This window comes from Artemia franciscana, chromosome 20 (assembly GCF_032884065.1).
Source record: "Artemia franciscana chromosome 20, ASM3288406v1, whole genome shotgun sequence".
Lineage (NCBI taxonomy): Eukaryota > Metazoa > Arthropoda > Branchiopoda > Anostraca > Artemiidae > Artemia > Artemia franciscana.
This window is the reverse complement of record NC_088882.1, coordinates 35,844,098-35,867,222: the sequence shown is the minus strand read 5'-3', so window position 1 is coordinate 35,867,222 and position 23,125 is coordinate 35,844,098. Positions and strand designations below refer to the sequence as shown.

Below are 23,125 nucleotides of genomic sequence, written 5' to 3'. Positions count from 1 at the left end.
ATATATTTTAATTTTATACTTAATAACTCCCTACAAGTTAGCCTTTGAGGTGGGGGGAGGGATCTTTAGCAGTGTATCATTTTACTCATCCTTGTGTTATCATTACTTGTTATTTTAGTGCCAAATTTGATTTTATTTATTATCTTTCGTATGTTTTTCAAACCAAATTAAATACTTTTGAGCACTGTAAGTCATTTAATTATTCATCAAAATATATTTTAAATTTGTATGTAACCACAGGATGCAACTTAAATGCACAGAATGTACACATAAGGATAAGACCTTGTTATAGAAGGCTTAATTCCAAGCAAGACCCACCTCCATAATCCAACCATGTACATTGCCTAAGATTATTTGAGATTGTAGGCTATGATTGGCTCAGATTATAAAACAATTATCTAGTTTTAGAAGTTTAGGTACGCGAGGGGTTGAGGAACTGAAACCACAGAGAACAAGAGAGATTATTTTTTTTTAAGTAACTCTGTAATAAAAAGTCCGATTTAATTTCATTGGTTTACGCATTTAACATATTTTCGTATCCCAATGAAATTTGCTTAAGGGAATACAATTTCTAAAAGCACAGATAACCCATATTTTCAAGAATTTTACTCATTTTCTGTGTAAAATTATAAGGCATAAGCTTGTGCAAAGAACAAAAACTCCAATTAAACCTGACTGGTTCTCCTTTCTTGAGGTTTTAAGCAATTAAAAAGAACGAAAAGTTTTGAGTCACAACATTTCTTACAAATTGTCTCTCTTTTTCTCTGTAGTGGAATTACATTGCGTCGTTAAAAATGGGCTCAAAGTTATTCGAAGTGATTGATTATGTGCTGCTTATCTTTTTAAGCTTGATTGTTTAAGCGTTGACACATTGCTCTATCTTTGTATTTTTTATTTGGGTTTATTGTATATGTTTTTGTTTGTGTCATTTTTACTTTAGCCGTGCTACAGAAGATTAATCACCAGGAGAAGAAATATGATCATTAGCGTACCTATAGTTTAATATTAGAAGTACATTTATAAATGGTGACTATTTAACACTATTATGACCAAACGGTCTTTAGTAGTACAGTGGTTTGATGCTCTGCTTACCAATACGGACCAGGGGATTGACTCCTTCTGGCTCAAGGCTGTGTGACAGCTACCTGTCCATATAAGAAGAAATGGTAGCAGAAAAATCAATTCGAAATCCTATGCACCATCAATGGCTCTGGAGGGTCTAAATCCATTTTTGATAAGTCAAATGGCATAATTACACATGCACTAGAACTTAAAAAGCAGTTTAGTAAAAACAATAAATCATTGTTGTTTAGGGGGGCCACCTTTAAGGAGCTCTTAGAAGCAGTGCCAGAAATGGTGCCTCCTAATTTAACCTTCTGGTATAAAATGTGTACCCAGGTACTCATGACAGAAACATTTTTTTGAGTTCCATCTCAGACGCCATCTTTATACAGTCCTAATACCATAGAAAAAGGAATAAAGCCAGCTTCTCAGATAGTTGGTGTCATTTATAGGGTTGACCAGGAAATCTGATATCAAAATCTGTAGAATCTGGTCACTGTTCTTTTTTCTACATCTGTGCACGTGAATCAGGCTTCTGGTTGTATCTGATTTCGGTATAAATTTTTATTTTGGTGTAGAATATGGTTGTTATTTTTGTAAGCATTTCATGCATGTGATTACTGTGATATATTCTGTTGTAAAATGGGCTTCATTTCAAAGGAGTGTTAATTTTGTAAGTTTTTCCTAGGTATTTTTATATTAAATTATTTCCTACAAACACCTTATTTTACCAATAATCTAATGCATAATGAGATATACTTTTGGGCCTTGGAGTTTTTACTCTTAATTATGAAGAACAGATAAAATGCAGGAATTTGTTTGGAAGGTGATTGCAATTTAGAAGAATGTGATAACAGACATATTATATAAAAACATTACAAATTATGGGGTAAATCATAAAGTTTTTTTAAATTCCCTCTCAAAATGAACAACTATTTATACTGGTGAATAACATTTAATCATTTCATATTTCTAAATATTAAAATCCTTGCACTTTTCAATGATTTTTGGCAACTGGGAGGAAGGAATCCTCCTGTACCTCCCTCCTCCTCCTTCTTTGGCATCTTTTGTTTGAATCTTTTCTTTTGTATCTTTTCATTATAATCTCCAGTTTGCCATAAAATTATAGAAAATATGAAAATGTTGATTTCCATGATTTAAATTTATCATCTTTTATAAGAAAAGGACAGTTGTGTTTATCCCTATAGATTTTGTTGCTAAAATAAGACATCTCTCCATGAAAAGCTTGTAAAACTAGCTTTTAATTGAACTTTCCATTGTAATCTCAAATTTTTTGCAATGAAATTATTGAAGATACAAAATATTAGATCTCTATGAATCAAATTTACACTATATAATCAGGGAAGGACAGCTGTGTATCTTTTAAGGATTTCGTAGCTAAAAAAGACCTATTTTAATGAAAAGTTCACAAAACTACCTTCTAATTAAACTTTTCATTGTAATCTCCATTTGTGTGCAACGTAATTATAAAGGAACTCAAAAAATGGAATTATTTTATTCAATTTTATTCCATTCAGTCAGAGAAGGACAGCTGTGGTTTTTTCTTTGAGATTTTCATTCAAAAAGGACAAATAGTATTCAGTCATTATGCCATTTATATTATTTTTATATTATATTATTGTCTGATTTATTATTGTCTGATATATATATGTCTGATTTTTTTTATACCATTCAGTCAGAGAAGGACAGCTATGGTTTTCTCTTTGAGATTTTCTTTCTATAAAATTGAAATTGAATTTTCTTTCAATTTCAATGAAAAGTTAAAAAAATTAGCTTCTAATTGAGTTTTTCATTGCAATCTCAAAGATGCAATTATAGAAGATACAAAAAATGGGTGGTTTCTATGATTCAAATTAATGTCATGCATGTAAAGAGGGAGTTTTTAAATACATTGGGATAGAGGAGGGAAGTGTGTAGCTGTTGAAATGAACTCATTGCTTGCTTTTGCTTATATATTAATGCTTGTGTGCTTGCTTGCAGTTGGCTTATTATGCTTTTGTTACAGGTGCTTGGGTCAAATATACGTATTAACTGAATAGTACATCAAAGAAATCATTGCATGGTGTCAGAAGTTCAACATGGATAGTACACCAGCTCCATCAATCAACTGGTCAAGCCCCAACCTAAAATCAGAATGGAGAAAATTTAAGAGACATTGTGAGCTCATGTTTTCTGGTCCACTAAATGGAAAATCAGATGCAGTGAAATGCTCATACTTACTGATCTGGACTGGAGAAAAAGGACAGGATGTGTTCTCCACTTGGACCTTAACTGACGCGGAGGCAAACAAGCCAAAAGTATATCTAGACAAGTTCGAGAATTATATTCAGCCAAGTGCAAACCCCATCTTTGCCAGATACATCTTTCATCAGAGAAACCAAGCGGATGGAGAGACCATTGAGTCATATGTCACTCAGTTGAAAGTACTTGCCAAGGATTGTGAATTTGATACCCTAGAAGACCAGCTAGTTCGAGATCGGTTGGTCTTTGGAGTCAAGAATGCAAGAATCCGTGAGCGGCTTCTCAGTGAGGGAGCCACACTTACCTTGGCTAGAGCAGTTGAGTGCAGTCGAGCTATAGAAACTGTGCAAGAGACCCAAGCACTCATGCTTAACGAACAGACGCAGATTCCAATTAAGCAGGAGGTGGAAGTGGTTCAAAGACGAAAAATTCCCCTGCATGCTATTTCTGTGGTGGCCCATACTCAAGAAGCCATAAGTGCCCAGCAAAAGGGAAGCAGTGCAGCAAATGCAGGAAGATGAACCATTTTGCCAAAATGTGCAAGAGCAAAGTAGTACATGAACTTGAAACAAGAAGCGAATTGGAAGATGGAAGAGAATTCATGATTGAGTCCATTTCCACAGAAGAAAAGGTGGAAAAGCCTTATGCTCTGATAACACTGACAGAAAACGATAGTGAATTGGCGTTCAAGATAGACACTGGTGCTGAGGCCAATATTTTGCCACTCAAAGACTTCAACAAATTGGCAATAAAGCCAGCACTGCTGCCAACTGCTGATGTGCTGACCAGCTACACTGGAGAACAGCTAAAGGTACTGGGGACAACCAACCTAAAAGTTCAGTACAAGAACCAAACCCCCCAGACCCATACCTTCCATGTGGTCTGCACAGATAGAGCACCCATCCTCAGCCGCCAGTCCAGTGAACGACTTCAGCTGATCAAGTTTGTCCTCAGTGTCAGCAATCCAGCCCCAATCAGACCAGTCATCCAAAAACTCTTAAATGAATTCAGTGATGTCTTTGAGGGCATAGGGACACTGCCTGGAACCTGCAAAATATATCTAAAAGAGGGTGCAATCCCTACTATACAACCGCCAAAACGGGTTCCTTTTGCACTACAAGCTAAGTTCAAAGAGGAGTTAGACAGACTGGAGTCACTTGGAGTCATAGAAAAAGTGACCAAGCCAACACAGTGGGTGAATTCCTTGGTTCTGGTGAGAAAGGCAGATGGGTCACTCAGGATCTGTTTGGACCCTGTTGACTTAAACAGAGCAATTGAGAGACCGCATTACCCTATACCCTTATTTGATGAAGTAGCAGCGAAGTGCAAAGGTGCAAAGACGTTCTTTAAGATGGATGCCCGTAATGGATACTGGTCAATGGTGTTGGACAAACCATCCTCTGAGTTGACAACATTCAACACCATGTATGGCCGGTATAAATGGAACCGATACCCATTTGGACTGATTTCAGCACAGGACGAATACCAGCGAAAGATGGAGGAGGTATTTACAGAACTGGATATCGGGCTGATCGTTGATGATACTGCAGGCATTGGTTGTAGTGATGCTGAACATGACGCCAAGCTGAGGGCAGTACTCCAAGCTACAAGAGACAAGGGAGTGCGTTTCAACAAAGAAAAATGTGTTTTTGACACTACTTCCATCACCTACTTCGGACACAGACTGACAACAAGCGGCATTTGCCCCAGACCCAGAGAAAACCCAGGCGTTAGAAAACATGCCCGCACCCCGAAACCAGGAGGAACTACAGACATTATTAGGAATGTACAATTACTTGTCTAGATACATCCCCAACCTGGCTACGCTGAACAAACCCCTCAGAGACCTGTCCAAACAGCAGAAGTTCGAATGGAATACAAGCCACAAGGAGGCCAAGAGAGGGATTCAGAACGCAATCTCCAAAAACCTTTCCTACTTTGATCCAGAGGCCAAGGAGATAGAGGTGATCACAGATGCTTCCCAGCATGGTTTGGGTGCCCAGCTATCAAGAGACGGAGCAACCGTCGCTTTTGCATCTCGCTCTCTAAGTGAGACAGAGCAGCGATACTCCCAAATGGAAAAAGAGATGCTCGCAATAACCTTTGCTTGCAAAAGATTTCACCAGTATCTGTTCGGAAGAACGATATGCGTGACCACAGACCACAAGCCTCTTGAGTCGATTTTTGGAAAGTCTATACAAAGGACACCTCCAAGGCTGCAGCGAATGATGTTGGCTATTCAGCCATATGATATCAAGCTTAGATACAAACCTGGAAAGACTATCCCTGTAGCGGACACCCTATCCCGCCTGCACCTTGCGGATACAGACATCGAGTCGCAGGTAGACATGGAAATTCTGGTTCACTCAGTCCTTCAAACTGTACCCATAGCAAGCCAAAGGCTTGCACAAATACGTAAAGAAACGACTAAAGACGAAACACTGAATTCCCTGTTGGAAACAATACAAGTGGGTTGGCCGAACAATAAAAAGAGCCTAGACAGAAAACTTGGGCCCTTCTGGAGTTATCGTCATGAGTTGGCAGAACTTGATGGCCTTGTTGTTAAAGGGGAGCGCATAGTCATCCCGAGATCCATGAGAGCAGGCATATTAGGCCAATTACACTCTTCCCATTTAGGAGTGGCGAAGACCAAAGAGAGGGCAAGAACGTCTGTATTCTGGCCAGGCATCACTCGGGATATCGAGAGGCTGGTCAACTACTGCGAGGTATGCGCCAAGTTTGCCATGAACCAACAGAAGGAGCCGATGATCCTGCATAAAATACCCGACTACCCATTCCAGCATGTAGCTGCTGACCTGTTCCAGCTCAACGGACAGGATTACATGGTCACTGTCGATTACATGAGTCGGTTCTTTGAGGTGGATCGCCTGACACACACCACGTCACGGCAGGTCATCAACAAACTGAAATCTCACTTCGTCCGATATGGGATTCCCGAGCGACTTACAACTGACAATGGCCCCCAGTTCAGCGCAAAGGAATTTGAGCAATTCATGACTGACTGGGGAATATTACACTCAACCTCAAGCCCAAACTACCCTCAGTCCAACGGCTTAAGTGAAAAGGCTGTTCAAATTGCTAAAAGACTCATGGTGAAGGCCGTTGAGAGCAAGAGTGACCCGTATCTGGCACTATTGGAGTATCGGAACACACCCGTTGATGGATTTGCCCCAGCTCAAATAATGGTGGGACGCCAACTGAGATCACTCCTGCCCAGCATCACACAAACGTTGCAACCAGGAGCCTTCCAATTTGACCGATTCAGACAACAGAGGGAGAAGGCCCAAGAGGCACAAAGTAAACACTATAATCAGCATGCAAGGAATATGGAACCACTGAAAACGGGTCAGAAAGTGTGGGTTCAGTTGACTGACCAGGGAACCTGGAAGAAGGCAACAGTTTGCAAGACTGGCGACAGCCCTCGTTCATACTATGTGCGTCTCGAAGAAGGAGGGACGTTCCGCCGCAACAGAATACACATCAAATCAAGACAAGACCCGATGGTGACTGACCTGCACAATGATGCTAGTTGCCAAGTCGAAACTTCGAGCGTCTCGCCATCGAAGAATGTTCCCAATCCCTTAGCTGATTCCCAAGAGACTACGGACCCCCCTACAGTGGAGTCTCCAACACCAAAGCAAGGTGTCACAAACAAAGAGGTGGAGGCCACGGACCGGCTCAGGCAGAGCAGATTAACCATGGAAGAAGGGCGATGGCAACTCGTTCTGGTCGTCAGGTGAAACCCCCAACAAAGTTGAATTTGTAGAAAAGAAGGGAGATGAAATGAATTGATTGTACTGTATTTAAAAAAAAAAAAAAAAAAAAAAAAAAAAAAAAAAAAAAGAAAAAAAAAAAAAGATGAAATGAACTTATTGTATTGAAAAAAAAAAAAAAGATGAAATGAACTTATTGCACCGAATTAAAAAAAAAAAAAAAAAAAAAAAAAAAAAAAAAAAATGAAATGAAATGAACTTATTGTACTAAAAAAAAAAAAAAAAAAAAAAAAAAAAAAAAAAAAAAAAAAAAAAAAAAAAAAAGTTCTCAGGTGAATCTGGTCGTCAGGTGAAACCCCCCAACGAAGTTGAAGTTGAGTATATACAATAAAAAACATCGTTGAATCACATGAAGAAAAGAAGGAAGATGAAATGAACTCATTGCTTGCTTTTGCTTATATATTAATACTAATGTTTGTGTGCTTGCTTGCAGTTGCCTTATTATGCTTTTGTTACAGGTGCTTGGGTCAAATATACGTATTAACTGAATAGTACATGAAAGAAATCATTGCAGCTGTAATGGCTGAAGGTGGCTTTTTGCCATAGTGAATTAGCAGTAGTAGTAGCAATACTGAACTATTAAACTTCAAGGTTAGTAATTGATAAATATCAGATGAAAAGTCCTTATTTATTAATACTATATTCAAACAGTTTGTGGTAACAAACTGTAGTAAGGAGCGACCCGGCTCAATAGTAACCAAAACTCTAAAAAATGGAATTTTGATACCAATACCTACATCAAAAGAATCGCATTTTAATGCTGATTTTAAATATATAAGTTTCATCAAGTTTAGTCTTACCCATCAAAAGTTACGAGCCTGAGAAAATTTGCGTTATTTTAGAAAATAGGGGGAAACACCCCCTAGAAGTCATAGAATCTTAACGAAAATCACACCATCAGATTCAGCGTATCAGAGAACCCTACTGTAGAAGTTTCAAGCTCCTATCTACAAAAATGTGGAATTTTGTATTTTTTGCCAGAAGGCAGATCACGGATGTGTGTTTATTTGTTTTTTTTGTTTTTTTTTTCTTTTTCCCAGGGGTGATCGTATTGACCCAGTTGTCCTAGAATGTTGCAAGAGGGCTCATTCTAACGGAAATGAAAAGTTCTAGTGCCCTTTTTAAGTGACCAAAAAAATTGGAGGGCACCTAGGCCCCCTCCCACGCTAATTATTTTACCAAAGTCAACGGATCAAAATTCTGAGATAGCCATTTTATTCAGCGTAGTCGAAAAACCTTATAACTATGTCTTTAGGGACGACTTACTCCCCCACAGTCCCCATGGGAGGGGCAACAAGTTACAAACTTTGACCAATGCTTACATATAGTAATGGTTATTGGGAAGTGTACAGGCGTTTTCAGGAGGATTTTTTGGTTGGGGGAGGGGTTGAGAAGAGGGGGATATGCTGGTGGAACTTTCCATCGATAATTTGTCATGGGGGATGAAAATCTCCATGAAGGGAGCGCAGGATTTACTAGCATTATTTAAAAACACAATGAAAAAATAAATATGAAAAAGTACTTTCAGCTGGAAGTAAGGAACAGCATTAAAACTTAAAACAAACAGAAATTATTACCCATTTGAGGGGCTCATCTCCTCCTAATACCTTGCTCTTTACGTTAAAGTATTTTTAGTAATTTCAACTATTTATTCTACGGCTTTTGTGATTCTGGGGTCATTTTTAATGAATTGGGACAAAATTTAAGCTTTAGTGTAAAGAGCGAGGATCTGACAAGGGGGCGAACTTATATATGTAATAAAAATATGAGAATACAAAAGTTCTTTACATAAGTTACGTATATCTTTTACTAATAAAAATATTCGTAAAAAATTAAAAGTTCTAGTTGCCTTTTTAATTAACCAAAAAATCAGAGGGCAACTAGGCTTCCTCCCCTGCTCTTTTTTTCTCAAAATCATTCGATCAAAATTATGAGATAGCCATTTAGCCAAAAAAAAAAAAAAAAAAAAAAAAAAATGCAAATTTCGTTTTAATTATTCTCTGCGGAGAGCCAAAATCAAAACATGCATTGATTCAAAAACGTTCAGAAATTAAATAAAAAAAAAACAAGTTTTTTTAACTGAAAGTAAGGAGCGACATTAAAACTTAAAACGAACAGAAATTACTTCGTATATGAAAGGGGCTGCTTCCTCATCAACGCCCCGCTCTTTACGCTAAAGTTTTTTACTGTTTTAAAAAGAAGAATTGATAGACAGAGTCAAACTTTAGCGTAAAGAGCGGGGCGTTTATGAGGAAGCAGCCTCTTTCATATACGAAGTAATTTCTGTTCGTTTTAAGTTTTAATGTCGCTCCTTACTTTCAGTTAAAAAAACTTGTTTTTTTTTTTATTTAATTATTAGCATGATCAATTCAATTATAATTTTGCATTTGCCATTCCCCATGAGCTGCTTGTCAAAAACATTTAAATTGATTCATTATTAGTCAGCTAAAAGTAATCTACAGATCAGAAATAATTTTACATTCTTATTACAAGAATTTAAATTGATGTGACATCCAAAATAAATTACTGTGACAATTTTCTTTCAAATTAATGAAAATAAAAAATCTCCATAGCATGTACATTGACAAACTGCCATAGTTTTACCTTCCCATTTAAAGTGTTTTTACTATTTTCAGTGTTTTACTAATCCATTTTTGTCTGATTTACTTTTGGTCTCTGGCCCCATGTTGTTTTACTTGTCCAATGGGATTTCTGCTTATCAGGGTATAACCCCTAAAAGATAACAACAAGTACTTATCTGGCTACCTGTCTCTTGAAACAGCACAAATAACTACAAGAATAACAACATTTTTCACAGGTAAAATAGCCTATATTATTGCTTTAATGCTATGTGAAGTTCTGACAAGGAAGAGCATTTGCATTTTTTAGTCATTCCATTCAAGATGCTTTGGATATTTTTTATTGTGATAAAATAATGCTCTGAAAAGGGAAAAATATTTCAATTGCATAGGATTGGAAAATTTCAGCAGGCTAATCAATTTAAGGTCCTAAGATAGCCAGGGAAGTGTTTTTTTCACTAAAAAATCACCACCTTCTTTGGCCTCTAATTATATAACCCTGTTTTTGGCCCTCTTGAACCAGTATCCAGTTCCTGATTGTCATTTACACTAAATTTCACTTTTTATGTTACTCATTTCTTGTCAATATTACCAAGGAGTCATAGCTAAGCACTAGAGAAGTCATTGTTAAATAACATGTGCTTATGTGTATATAGCTTTTTGCTACTTATTCTTCTCTGGTTATATAATGCTTGATGTGGTATAAGCCAAGAAAAGGACCTGTAGACCTATAGAAGAAAACCTGTTAAAAAAAGATGATTCTTTGTAATTTACATAACAATCTCAACAAATATAGACTATATAAAAGGCTATAGGTATTGACCTAATCATTCTAAATTTTTGTCAACTAAAAATTATAGGATGGTTTAGAAACTAGGCCTGTTTGATATAGTTATACTTGACTAACTCACCAATGTGATAGCTGTCTTCCTAAGAACCAACCTTTTTAATAACCAAAAAACTTTTCTTGACTCCTTATGAAGCTTAGCCTATGCAAGACGGGCCTAGAACACCAAAAACCCTTCAGATCCTAAGGAATATGCATAAGATTACTTACAGGTCACTGAAAAGATAAGAATATTTCTACTATTTACAGTTTCCTTGTCTTTTCTCTATACTTAAGGATTTCACATGTTGATGATGATGATGATGATGACGAATTTAATCCTCCTTCTCACTGTCGTGACTTGAGGATCATGCACTTTGGATGAACACTGCTGAAATAAAGAAAGTCAATCATAGAGATTTATCCCTTGAGATCTTGTGTAAGAATTCAACTATTGCTGAAATCACTGTTACATTCTCATCAATTGCTGCTGAGCTACCAAGAAGATCATGGTAGTCTTTAAGTTTGTTTGCACACATAAGATCATGAAGTTTTTGTCTATGCCTGTCAGTGACTGGGCACTGTAGTAGAAGATGATTTACTGTTTCCACTTGATCACAGTAGCTACACTTTGGGTTTTCATTATAGAAGCGGGCTAAGTATGAATTTGTTCCTACATGTTCTGATTGCAGCCTGAATAGTATTTTGCCCTGTTGTCTTGATATCTTACTGTAAAGTTCTTTTTCAAAAAACTGCTTTTTTTTCTTGGTAACAAACCAGTTTGAACTTTTAGCTTGATTATTTATGAAAGATTCATGTTTTAACTTCTGTATAATTGAACTAATAGCATATACTATAGATGGTGTTACAGCACTGGATGTCTCCTCTCCTGATATAGTTGCATCTTTAGCTGCCACATCTGCTTGTTTGTTTCCTGGTATGCCCATATGACCAGGTATCCATTGAAGGGTTAAGTGTATACCCATATTGACAACTTCTTGTAATGATGTGTGGCATAACACGGTTTCTGGGGCTGGTTTCTTAGACCAATAAAAACTTTTAAGGGCCGAAATAGCACTTTTAGAGTCAGAGCAGATTCTTACATTAGTTCCCAGGGTAAATGAGAGAGATACAAAGTTTGCAGCCTTGGTCAATGCAATTACTTCAGCATCAAATACAGTCAAGTTTCCATCAAGCTTGAATTTCTGCACTATGGACTTGGATGGGACAACAAATGCCGCTTCAACTCCATTTTCATTTTTAGAAGCATCCGTATATATGTCAATATGGTCAGTAAAACTTACTTCTGTGAGGTACTTAAACGAGTTTGCAAGATCCAGCCCTTCCCAGAGTCCAAGGTCTTCAAAGAACTCTATACTCTGGTAGTCCCATATGGGGGTGGGTATTAGATCTCTTGTATGAAGCATTTCGGATAATTTGGGCTCAATGCCTTTTTCTCTAAGAGCATTAATGCCAGCTGACCAGCCATTATTTTTATTTGTTGAAAGCCAAAGTTGTCCATGTTTCAGCAGGCAAAATTTCAGAGGATGATCTTTTTCAGTCATGCTTATTTTCTTCAGGTGTTTAAGTCCACTGATAAGACGTTGTACCTCTAAGTCTTCCAGGCCACTTTCAGATATTAAGAATGTTACGGGTGTGGTTTTTTGAGCCTGGAATGCTATGCGAAGGGCAGAATTCTGAACACCCTCCAGTTTTCTGAGGGTGGTTTTACTGGCTATTTGATAGATTATTGAACCATATTCCAGTTTTGGCCTAATGTATTTTGTGTAGAATTCAATTAAGAAGTCACATTTGGGACCCCAATTTGTGGCAGACAACATCTTCATTATATTTAACCTCCTAATACAGGCAGCTTTAGTTTGATTTATATGAGTTCTGAATGTAAGTCTCCTGTCAAAGTAACACCCTAGCCACTTGATTTCATCAACAACATCCAGTAGAGTACTATTTAATGAGATTTTAGGATTATTGACTTTTGTTTTCCTAGTAGATCTACCAACAGCCCAAAGACAATTATCATCCGCAAAAATACCCCCTCTGACGTTTCCAGTTTCAATGGGGATGTTAAACTCACTAATGTTATAATAGATAGGACCCAAAACTGACCCTTGAGGTACCCCTCTTTTTCTATGTATCAGATTTGATGATGCAGCTTTTCCGAAAATGACCTTCATATCTCTATCCTCAAGGAAAGACAAGGAAAAGGCCAATAATCTGCCTCTTATCTTTGCTTCAAGGACTCCATCCAAGATTTGATGATGGACCATGGTCTCAAATGCTGCCTTTACGTCCAGAAACACAGCAACAAGGACTTTTTTATTTTCTAGGGCATATAGGGCATCATTCAAGAACCTAAACATGATATCATCTGTGTTTCTGCCTTTTCTGAATCCATACTGTATATCTTGTATCCCTTTATTTATTTCAATCATTGTGGTCAATCTTTGCTTGACAAGTCGTTCATATATTTTCCCAGCAACAGGTAGTAAGGTGATAGTTCTATAGTTTTCAATCTTACTTTTATCTTTACCTTGTTTTGGTATGAGTTTTACTGTACCGTCTTTCCGTGACTTGGGGAACAAGCCATGATCCCATGTTTCATTTATGATGCCTAGTAGAATTTGCACCCAGTCTATTGGTAGGTTTTGAATAAAATGAGGGTAAATGCCATCATCTCCAGGCGAAGTTTTTGGGAGTGACTTGATTACAGTAGTCAATTCATGGAGAGAAAAGGGGCTGTTATATGGTATGTTGTTGTCTATCTGGGACATGCGCTTCACCTTGGATTTTTGAGCAATGGCTTCTTCAACAAAGGGGTCCTCAACACTAACAATGCTTGCAAGATGCTCTACAGCAGCATTTGCTTTATCAATATCTGATATTAAAAACCTGTTTTTATAAACTAAAGGTGGGTTTATAGTTTCTTGACTGTCTCTGGATAACAGTTTCTTAATGGTAGTGTATGTTTTAGTCACTGGTGTACAAAAGTCCAGACCATCTAGGAATTTAATCCATGAATCTTTTTTTGCTGTAACTATTGTCTTTTTGAGTCTTGCATTATTTCTTTGCATTTCTACATACAGCTCATAGATCCTATATCGCTTGTAAAGCCTTTTAGCTGTATCTAAATTATACTTGGCAATAGAGCATTCTTTGTTCCACCAAATTGTGACTTTATGATGTTTCCCATTTCTTCTGATGTGAGTAGCCTCCTTTCCAGCTTTTATTAATAAATTTTGGAATATTGCAATTTTTTCATTGGTGTTAGTAGTTCGCTCTAGTTGGACATTCACATTAGATCTATTAAGTACATTTCTAAATACATTCCAATCCATACATCTTAATTGAGACATTGATAATCTATTGCCATCAGTATTTCTATCAGGATTTGGCACATGATAATTTTTACCTAACTCTAGCAGGATAGGGTTATGGTCACTATATAATGAGCTGTCTTCACAACAGGATATGTTTGATCTATTCAAAAGTGCAGGGGAAGAAAACATCAAATCAATTGTGGTATATGAGCCTGTGTTACTATTAAGTCGAGTTGGTAAATTCTTTGGGGTTAGGAGACAAATATTATCACTATTCATCAAAAGTTCTTCTATATGATTACCACTTCTATTTGTAGTTCCACAATTACACCATATATTAGAATGTGAATTAAAATCACCAACAATGATAAACATGTCTCTTGGGGGGGATGTTTGTGACTATTGTAGACAAAACATCACTAATTTGAGGAGAATCACCTTGAGGGTTATACACATTGAATATATTAACAGTCATATTTTTACTTAAAAATACTCTAAAGCCCTGAACTTCAATTTTATCAAATTTGTCTAGGTATTGGGTTCTGATTGGAACAAAATGGATATTTTTCTTTATTCCAACTAAGATTCCCCCTTTATCTGCATTGATTCTATCCTTCCTTAAAATGTTGAATCCTTTAAAAGTTGGGTTAATATGGGGTTTAAGATGTGTTTCTTGTATACAAAAGATGTTTACACCATTCATAAGGCAATAGTTGACTAGCATATCTTTATTTGTTTTAACTATGGATCTTGCATTCCAGGATAATAATTTAAGGGAACTGGTCATTTTCTTGTACATTCTGAATTGACTTGGACAGCATCTACTTCACCAATATTTAGGTTTATCAAAAAGGAGCATACCTTTTGGATTTTTTGAGATAGACTAAAATTGTCAAATTTTACAGTCTTCAGAAAATACCAATGAAATGGCCATTTTAGTCATAATTTCTCTTTTTGTCTCTTTAATAATTGCATCAAAAGTATGGTTCAATGTTGAGTGGGTTGAGGTGTTTTTCTTATAGGCTTCTTTGTGTAAAGCTTGAGCATAAGTTTTGTGTACAGCAGAGGCTCTTTTATACCCTACTTGGTATTTTTCAGCAACATTTAGTATTTGCTGATTTTTCAGTCTTTCAGGGCAGGTTAGAGAAGTTGATGAATGATTTCCCTTACAATTAATACACCTATATTTAGAAGCCCTGCTCTGGGCATCCTCAAGTTTCGATGGGCAATCCTTGGATGCATGTTGATTAGAGCATTGCAGGCATGTAGAATGTTCTGCTTTACAATACTTAGCAGTGTGACCATATTTTTGACATTTGAAACACTGTAAAACTTTTCTGTTATATTCCTTAACTTCTCTTTCTCTTCCAAAGCATGTAACTTTTGGGGGTAGAGTGTTGCCACAAAATGTAATTAGTACTGACAAACTATCCTCTAAGATTTTGGATTCTCTATTGAAACGTTTCATTCTTTTTGCAGATTTTACAGTCACTGTAGAGTAAACACTTTCAATAATTTCCTCTTCAGATAAGTATTTTGGTATGCCTTTGATGACACCTTGAGAGATTTTTTCCTGTAGTTCAATTGATACATTCTGGTCACAAATTGAGTTTAATGATAATAGTTTCTCTGCTGTATTGTTGGAATCTACATGTATGACCATTTTTGGAATTTTACTGAATATTTCAAATGCAAACTTTTTGTGACCAACCACACTAGTTAGGAATTTAAAAACTTTTGAGTCTTCTGGGAATTGCTTTCCATTTTCATTTAGGGACACTTTCACTGCAATAGGAAAAATCTCATAATCAGGAATATATTCTTTTTGTAGTAGCTGGTGAGCATTGTTAACACTTTGGCTTCTTTTCTCACAGTTTTGTACCTTAGAGGTATTAGGGGAGTGGTTTTGCCTGGGTGAACTACACTGGCTCATACTGTTTGTGATGATTCCTTCAGCTGCAAAAGGATTGATAGCACTTAAATTTTCATTACAGTCTTCCATCTGTGGTAGTGGTGGGAAGTCTGGGTCATTTGCCCAAGATTCTGGAAATCTGTTGTTCATTCTCATAGGGGATAAGTCAGGCAAGTGATTCAATGTGGGATAATTAATTGGAGATAGCTGAATTTGGGTTCCAGTCACTGATGATGGAGCAGTAATGTACACCGGTTGCCCATTTTGAAGAAAGCCATAGATGAGCAGGTTGGAATTAGTGATCATATTTCTATCAGGTGGTTCTGACCCCATCACTTCACTTGGCAGTAAAAACCACTTTTACTAAGCCTAGATTTGACAGATTTCTTACTTACACAAAAATAATTCAGACTTCAAGAAAAAGATTATTAATCCTACCGTTTTCTTTCACATGTTTATTTCACATGTTTATCCATTTAAAAAAAATGTAACATTGACGTCACTTATCTTCAATAATTTTTTTTTGGGGTTAGACAGTGCAAGCCCACGGACAAGTAATCCTGAGCGCTCAAAGGGTAACCCGAATAACCTCTGACGTCATATGCGTCTCATAAAACGCTTGGATTAAGGCCTTTTTTCGCGTCAACCAGCTGGTATAACCAATGACAGCTTTGGTTTAAAAAGCTTGTATGTTTAACGAAAAAACGGAAAAAATTACATATGGTTGAGCTCAAACAAAACTGGTTCGCGAAAACACTTTTTACTTGTCGGTCTGGGCAAAAAATTTCAAACATAAAACATCCGTATAGTGTTAAGAGTGTCATTCTATTATAATTAAATGATTTAGCACTGGCTTAATTTCCTCCGGATTTGACATATTCACATTAGTTTGAGGTCAGAGAGAATTGAAAAATGATCTAGCATACTCTCTGGTATATTTGAAGAGATAGGAAGGGTCTGAATTAGTGGAATCTTGGGTTAAATTGTTCAGGTAATATATTGGAAAATGTTGTATTCATACTGCAAAAGCAAAATTATCTATAAAAAAGTCCTAAATGATAAGACTTTAGCTTTGTTGAGCTACCCTAAACAGAGGATAAAATTCTAGTTTGACTTCTTTTTGTTTTGATTTGGAATTCTACTTGCCTACCAGGCTATAGATTAAATTTCCAGTCAAATTCCAGTTTAGCTACTTTTTGCTATCTTTGATTGGGGTTATGTTAGGTGAATGAAACTTTCAGTGATTAATCCATAGCTAAAAACATACTCTGAGAAGCTATTGCTAAGCTTATGTGATAACCCTCTTCTGTTTTTAAATCTTGGAATTTTGCATACTGGACTGGTCTGTAACTATTAAAATTTTGGTAAAACAACATCTTACCTCAATTTTCAGCTTCTGTTTCTCTGGTTTTAGCTCTGAAAATGCAATTCTTGTTATTTGAGTAGAATTTTAAGCCATATCAGTGTTTCATATTTAAATATAGGGAAATGTATATCCTGAATGTTTCCAAATCTTGGAAACTTCATAAATTGAAATTGAGCAAAGTTATGACACTAAAAACACTTTTTTCTTGTCATTTAAGTAGAAGATTTATTTTGCAAGGGTTTCACTTTTATAACACAAGCATTTTTAAGGGTGTGTACCAAATATTGAGATTTCCAACTGTCATCATCACTAACCAGCAATTCTACAGGATTTAATCCTTATTTCATTAGACAATGTGATTTAAGGTAATTTAAGGCAAACATTTTTAAGAGAGAGAAAGAGTAGAGTTAGATGCTCCAAAATACTTTCCCATGATATAGTTTAGTCTCTAGACCCATCCCTAAAACTTTCATTTTCCTAACCTAAACCTTTTTCAAGATAATACAAATTTATCTAAAATAGAATTTTACCAAACAGAAGTTTAACCTAATAATTTGCAATAACATATTGTTCAGGCTAGCCTTTGCAATCCCTACAAATTTTGACTCTTCACAATAAAGCACTATTACAGGCTTAGCCTAACAAAAGAAAGTAGCAAACTGCTTAATCTTAATAAAAAAAAATCCAAAGGACTTTATATTTCTTCAATACAAAATATATATTAATTTTTGTTTTCAGTAGAATACTGGTTAAGTATAAACCAGCAAATGTTTAAGAATTTTTTGAGGGGGGACAGCTGCCTAAAATTAACAAAATATTTCTGATAAGCACAAAAATATAACAAATTAAGCTAAACTAGGAAAATAGTTTTTTTCTCACTGAACAGTTACCCTAACACATAATGTGTTGTAAGATTTTGCAGTACTTGTGCATTATAGCCACCACATACAAGTTCTATTGAGAAGTTTAGTTTGCCTAATGTTAATGACATAAAATAGAATATGATGAATATATAAAACTTTATCAACAAAATTATGAAAACTACAACAAAGAATCCTGGAATTTGTAAATCAGCATCATATCTAAATATACTGTATCTTACATTTTGATAGATTGTTTTAACGCCCTACTGTACAGGGGTAAATATTTATTACTGTACAGGGGTAATTATGTATCATAGGCAATTATCTGAAGAGTAATCTATTAAAAGTCTCCTGAGCTAACTAGGGAAGTTTTTTCTTTCTTTTTTACTTGCTTTAGCCTGTATCCAGTTCCTGATTGCATATAAATTCCATATTCATAGTTAAATAACATAAGCCTTTGTATATAGACTATACCTTGTTGCTAACTTTTCTGGGCATAGAATGTTTGATTTGGCAAAGCCCTAGAGAAGGACCTGAAGAGAAAGAAACACAATAAAAAAAAAAATTCATGCTTCATAATTTTTAGAATAATAGCTGGTAACACATTTTATATTCAACTTTGCTCTACTTTATCCCTCAATCCTCCCAATATAAAAATGTATTGCTGAAATTTCCTATTTTCCATTTGTTTTGTCAATCTGTCTCTCTAACTTCATCCCATGTAGCTGTGAATTAAACAAATGTGACAAACAATAACTAGAAAAACAGGTGACAGGAGGTTAAATGCATTGAAAATATGAAATTTGAGCCATATTTCTGCACATTGGGAGGGGGATTGAGATAAAGCATAGCCTAACTTAATGATTTTCTCTTGCTATGTAGGGTAATTGGAAGGTCACTTGTATATCATGCTGTCCTTTTCAGTTTTAGTTGGATAGAAAAAATCCAAAGAAAGTCCCCTTTGAAAAGATAGGAGCCACAAAGTGAGATTGTATTTGTCAAAGCTTGGAGGTTTGTCCCTTCTGTCTGTTTAAACAAAACAGAATCTTAATTGAAGCTTTGTTCATTTCTATCTTAAGGGTACACAACAATTATGATATAAGGTACTTTTCTTTATTCAATTGTCTTCTTTGTTGTCTAAAAGACTTTTTTTCAATCTAGATGTTTCATAAATTGCTCATATTTACCAGAAGTTCATTTGACCTATTTTGAAATCCCTGGTCTTAAAATTACATTTGACTTTGTTAAAGCTAGGAGACACAGACCTTGTGTTTGTTTAAAGAAAGTGAATAGACATTAGTAATTTGTATTGCACTAAAGCCCTAGGGCCATCACAATTCCAAACAAAAAAGAAACTTCACTTTAGAATATTCAACATTGTCTAACATAACAGAAACAAAGAAAAAAAAATTACAAAATTTTACTTCTGCACTCTACTGTCAACATGAGAAATTGTCCATAATTTTAAAATCTTGCAAAACATTCATCCCTCATCACATTCACCAGCCATCTCTCATCAAGCCTACACTTCATTTCTCATCTCACTCAATCCTACAAATGCATCAAATAACCCACTCTCTCATTAGTGCTTCCATAGATATGGTCAAAGTAAGAGCCATCTTGCTTACATTTTATTATATCTAGAAGTTTTCTGTAGCTAAGTCAGTACTTAAATATTTCATACACCTTTGTAAACAACCTTAAGATGGTAAAATAGGTTGGATTATCCAAATTTTTAGTTGCCACAATATATTTCAATCATTATTGTAAAATAAAGGGCAGCCAATAGTAAAGGACCTGAATAAATATTTTAAGGTAATTAAAAAGGTTTATTACTCAAAAACTTGATAAAACTAAAAGGGACTTCTTAATGATTGATTACTTTAAAATATCTACATTATATACAACAATAAACCTTTGCTATAAAGGGAAAGTCAGTAAGGCCCAAAAACTATTAAATACTAATTGTGGTTTGAGACAGTTTGCTGAATGTCTAAATGATTTTAGATAGTAATGAAGATAAAATGTGGGCAAACTCAACACCAATATGCAAGTAAGTAAGTATGGCAGCACTGACACATCAAGGTCTAAACTGGCAGTGCTAATTTCCACTTTGTGACCCTTTGGCTAAGAATTGCAATTAAGGGCTGGGGGCCAGAAATCTTGTGCTTTTGTACACCCTCCCTTCTTACCTTTTGTATATTTCTCCATTTGCCTATTTAGAGCTGGTTTAGATCTGTCTAACATCACTGACCCCCATTTAAAACAAATAAACAGGCAATACTAGGAATCAAACCTGTACCCCATGGACAAAGGATTTCTTACTAAGAGTGCTTTCCACTTAGCCAAGAACATTATTACGACCAGAGTAGAACAACTATTAAAAAAAAAATATTGAAAAAAAACCAAGATGGATTTACAGCCATTTTCACTAATCTTCAATACACATTGTATTTTACTTAGACAAGTTATTGTAAGGCAGGTGTCAACAAAGCTCCAGCAGGGATTGCTTTACTTATGATGCAAAATAGCATGGTGAATACTTAGCTGGTAAAAACCAAATACACTAGCAATGCCAGGAATTAAACCTGTACCCCTTGGACAAAGGATTCCCAAACCAGAGTGCCAACAACTTAGCAAGGAACACAAATGTGACCAGAGAACTATTATTTGAAAAAAGAAATATTGAAAAAAACTCAATATATGGTTGTTGCCATTTTCTCTACTGTCCCATAAACAATATATTTTATTTAGACAAATTAATTTTAAGACAGGTATCAACAAAACTCCATCAGGGATTGTATTTACTTAAGATACAAGAAGCAATGTGATTGCATAGCTTTGTGATATTCTAGTCTTAAATAATGATAAAAAAGCAAATTTACATTTGCTATTTGTTTTCCAAACCATTTTAAGCAAAACCATTTGCAACAGCAATATGTCCATGGTTAGATTAGTGTCTATCCAAAATGCTTTACAACAGAAGGGACACATTTCTTGCAAAGCAAATACTCAGCTTTAATGCTATTCTGTGTCATCTCTAAAAAATTAAACTGTATCAGGTGTATTTTGATATAAGATACTTCTAAGACTTTTAGCAAGGGGGCAGGCATTTCTTCACAATTTATACAATGTGTAAAAGAGCACCAGGGGGTGAGATTGAAAAAAAACTTTCAGGGATGGGTCTAAAGGCTAAAGTATGTTCTGGGAAGGTCTGCTTACATGGAGTACAAAGAAACTGTTTCACAGCTTTCCTCAATCCACTTTATAAGGTTTTAAAGATATGCAGACATTTCCTAAATTTTGAAAAAAAATATTGATATGGCTTAAAATGCTACTCAAATAAAAGGAATTGCATTTTAAGAGCTAAAGCCAGAGTAAAAGAAACTGATAATTAAAAATTAAGGTAAATCTTGTTTTGTCAAAATTTCAATAGTATAGGTATAGACCTTTTGAGTAAGCAATCATCTAAGACTTAGAAATCAGAAAAGGGTTGACATAGAAGCCTGGCAGTACCTTCCCAGAGTGTTTTTGACCCTGGATTAATTACTGAGTTTCATTCTTGTAACCTATTCCCTTTCCAAGATAATGAAAATTAGCTAAACAAGAATTTTAAGTATTTTTTGGTTTGGATTCATTACTGGAAGTTCTATTTTCCTGACTTAACCCATTTCTAAGATAGCTAACAGTAGCCAAACTAGAGTTTGACCTGAAAATTTATCCATGGCCCTATAGGGTAAGGCTGAAATGTAAAGAGTTCTGACAAAGATGCAACACATCTTGAAGTAGGCTATCTAGTAAGAATAGTAATTGGATTAACAATGCTTTATAACCACTAGGGTCTTGCTTCATCAAGGTTTTATCTATGTAGCCAAATTACCAAGCTAAGGTCAAGTCTAGGGCATCAAAAGGATGAAACAAAGATTTCCAAGTATCTACATAAGTTTTCAAAAGCATATTCAAACTCTTGACTTCCTGTCTTAAGGCCTATGTGAATCAAATTGCAGCATATAACCCAACATTTATCCAAATAGCCCTAATACGAAAAAAAAAAACAAAATTAAACCTTACTTTTGCGTGGCTAGAATTCTATTTGTCAGCTTATAATTCTTATTTTATATAGATTTATTTATAGCCTACGAATTCTTCTTTTCGAAATCTACGCCTGAAAAGGTCAACCAACAATTATGAATGGTAGAACCCTACGGTTAAAAACAATGACAGTTCTGGTTAAATTAGAGTTCAACCAGTCAATTGTTTCACGCAAAATCACTTTTCATGACAACCTGGTTTGTCACTGTTTCACGCAAAAACAGCGATTGAGCTCAACCACACCGAGTGGTTGAGCTCAAACAGTCTCTTTGGTTGACGCGAAAAAAGGCCTTTAGATAAGTAATCGGAAAAGTAAAAAGAACACGGGGAAGATTCACAAGTTTATCTCGAATATTCGAGTGCATCTCGTAAATATTCTATTTTTGCCACAAGCTTTCAAATAATTAACACATGGACGCAAAAAATAGGGAATTTGATGTTATAGTTATTGGTGCTGGTGTGTCCGGTCTGACGTGTGCTTATGAATTGCTTCAGAAGGACAAATCTATAAGTTTGATTGTAGTTGAAGCAAATGGTAATTTTAAACTTGTAGAAATGAACATTTGAGATCCTTGCTTTAAGGATGAGCTAGAGGCCAAATATTAGTTTGGTCCAATTATAGGGCCAAAATGCTATGGATAGAAAATTATTATAGGCTGTAGCTTATTGGATTTAAACCAATTAAAAGCTAGTGCTTGTTAATCCACACTCAAGTTCTTGATCTGAATGTAAGACATTACCTTAAAATTATCTTAAATTGCATTTGCCAGCAAGATAAGGTGCTAGATCCTCCTGTAGCTATCGCTGGTGGTGAGTGATGTAATTATGTTGTCTTAGCTTCCCAGTCCAGCCTCCACTCAGCCCTCTCCCAGTCCCTGTTGACTCCAGCTTTGAAGGAGTGGGGAGTCTCAGTTTGGATGGTAGACTCAGATAGGCTATTCCAGAGGGGACCACCTAAATGGAAAAGAAGCCACATTGTTCCCTTCTCTGACATCCAGGTAGGTGAAGCTCAAGACTGTGACCTCTTGAAT

The 23,125-nt window shown here is 35.7% G+C and overlaps 2 protein-coding genes and 1 long non-coding RNA gene across 5 annotated transcripts in view; 2 read left to right on the top strand and 1 right to left on the bottom strand.

Annotated features, from left to right (window-relative positions):
• The window catches only part of LOC136040192 (uncharacterized), a 92,932-nt gene extending 91,651 nt beyond the window's left edge, over window positions 1–1,281 (top strand). For both annotated transcript variants that reach the window (XM_065724344.1, XM_065724343.1), the window contains exon 11: window positions 50–1,281. The gene's annotated coding sequence lies outside the window, so the exon portion shown is untranslated. The remainder of the gene's footprint in view (window positions 1–49) is intronic.
• The window catches only part of LOC136040194 (uncharacterized), a 45,432-nt gene extending 23,280 nt beyond the window's left edge, over window positions 1–22,152 (bottom strand). Inside the window, exons 1-2 of one of the 2 annotated variants that reach the window (XR_010620639.1) lie at window positions 22,074–22,152; window positions 10,755–10,914 (exon numbers count right to left, since the gene is read on the bottom strand). This is a non-coding gene — a long non-coding RNA (uncharacterized LOC136040194). Of the gene's footprint in view, window positions 1–10,754; window positions 10,915–16,211; window positions 16,259–22,073 lie in introns of those variants that run through there. The other variant, XR_010620640.1, reaches the window with a different exon arrangement.
• Window positions 22,153–22,469: 317 nt separating this feature from the next.
• Window positions 22,470–23,125, top strand: part of LOC136040191 (probable flavin-containing monoamine oxidase A) — a 74,385-nt gene continuing 73,729 nt past the window's right edge. The window contains exon 1 of the mRNA XM_065724342.1: window positions 22,470–22,629. Coding sequence (XP_065580414.1) covers window positions 22,506–22,629 — 124 coding nt within the window. The 5' untranslated portion in view covers window positions 22,470–22,505. The remainder of the gene's footprint in view (window positions 22,630–23,125) is intronic.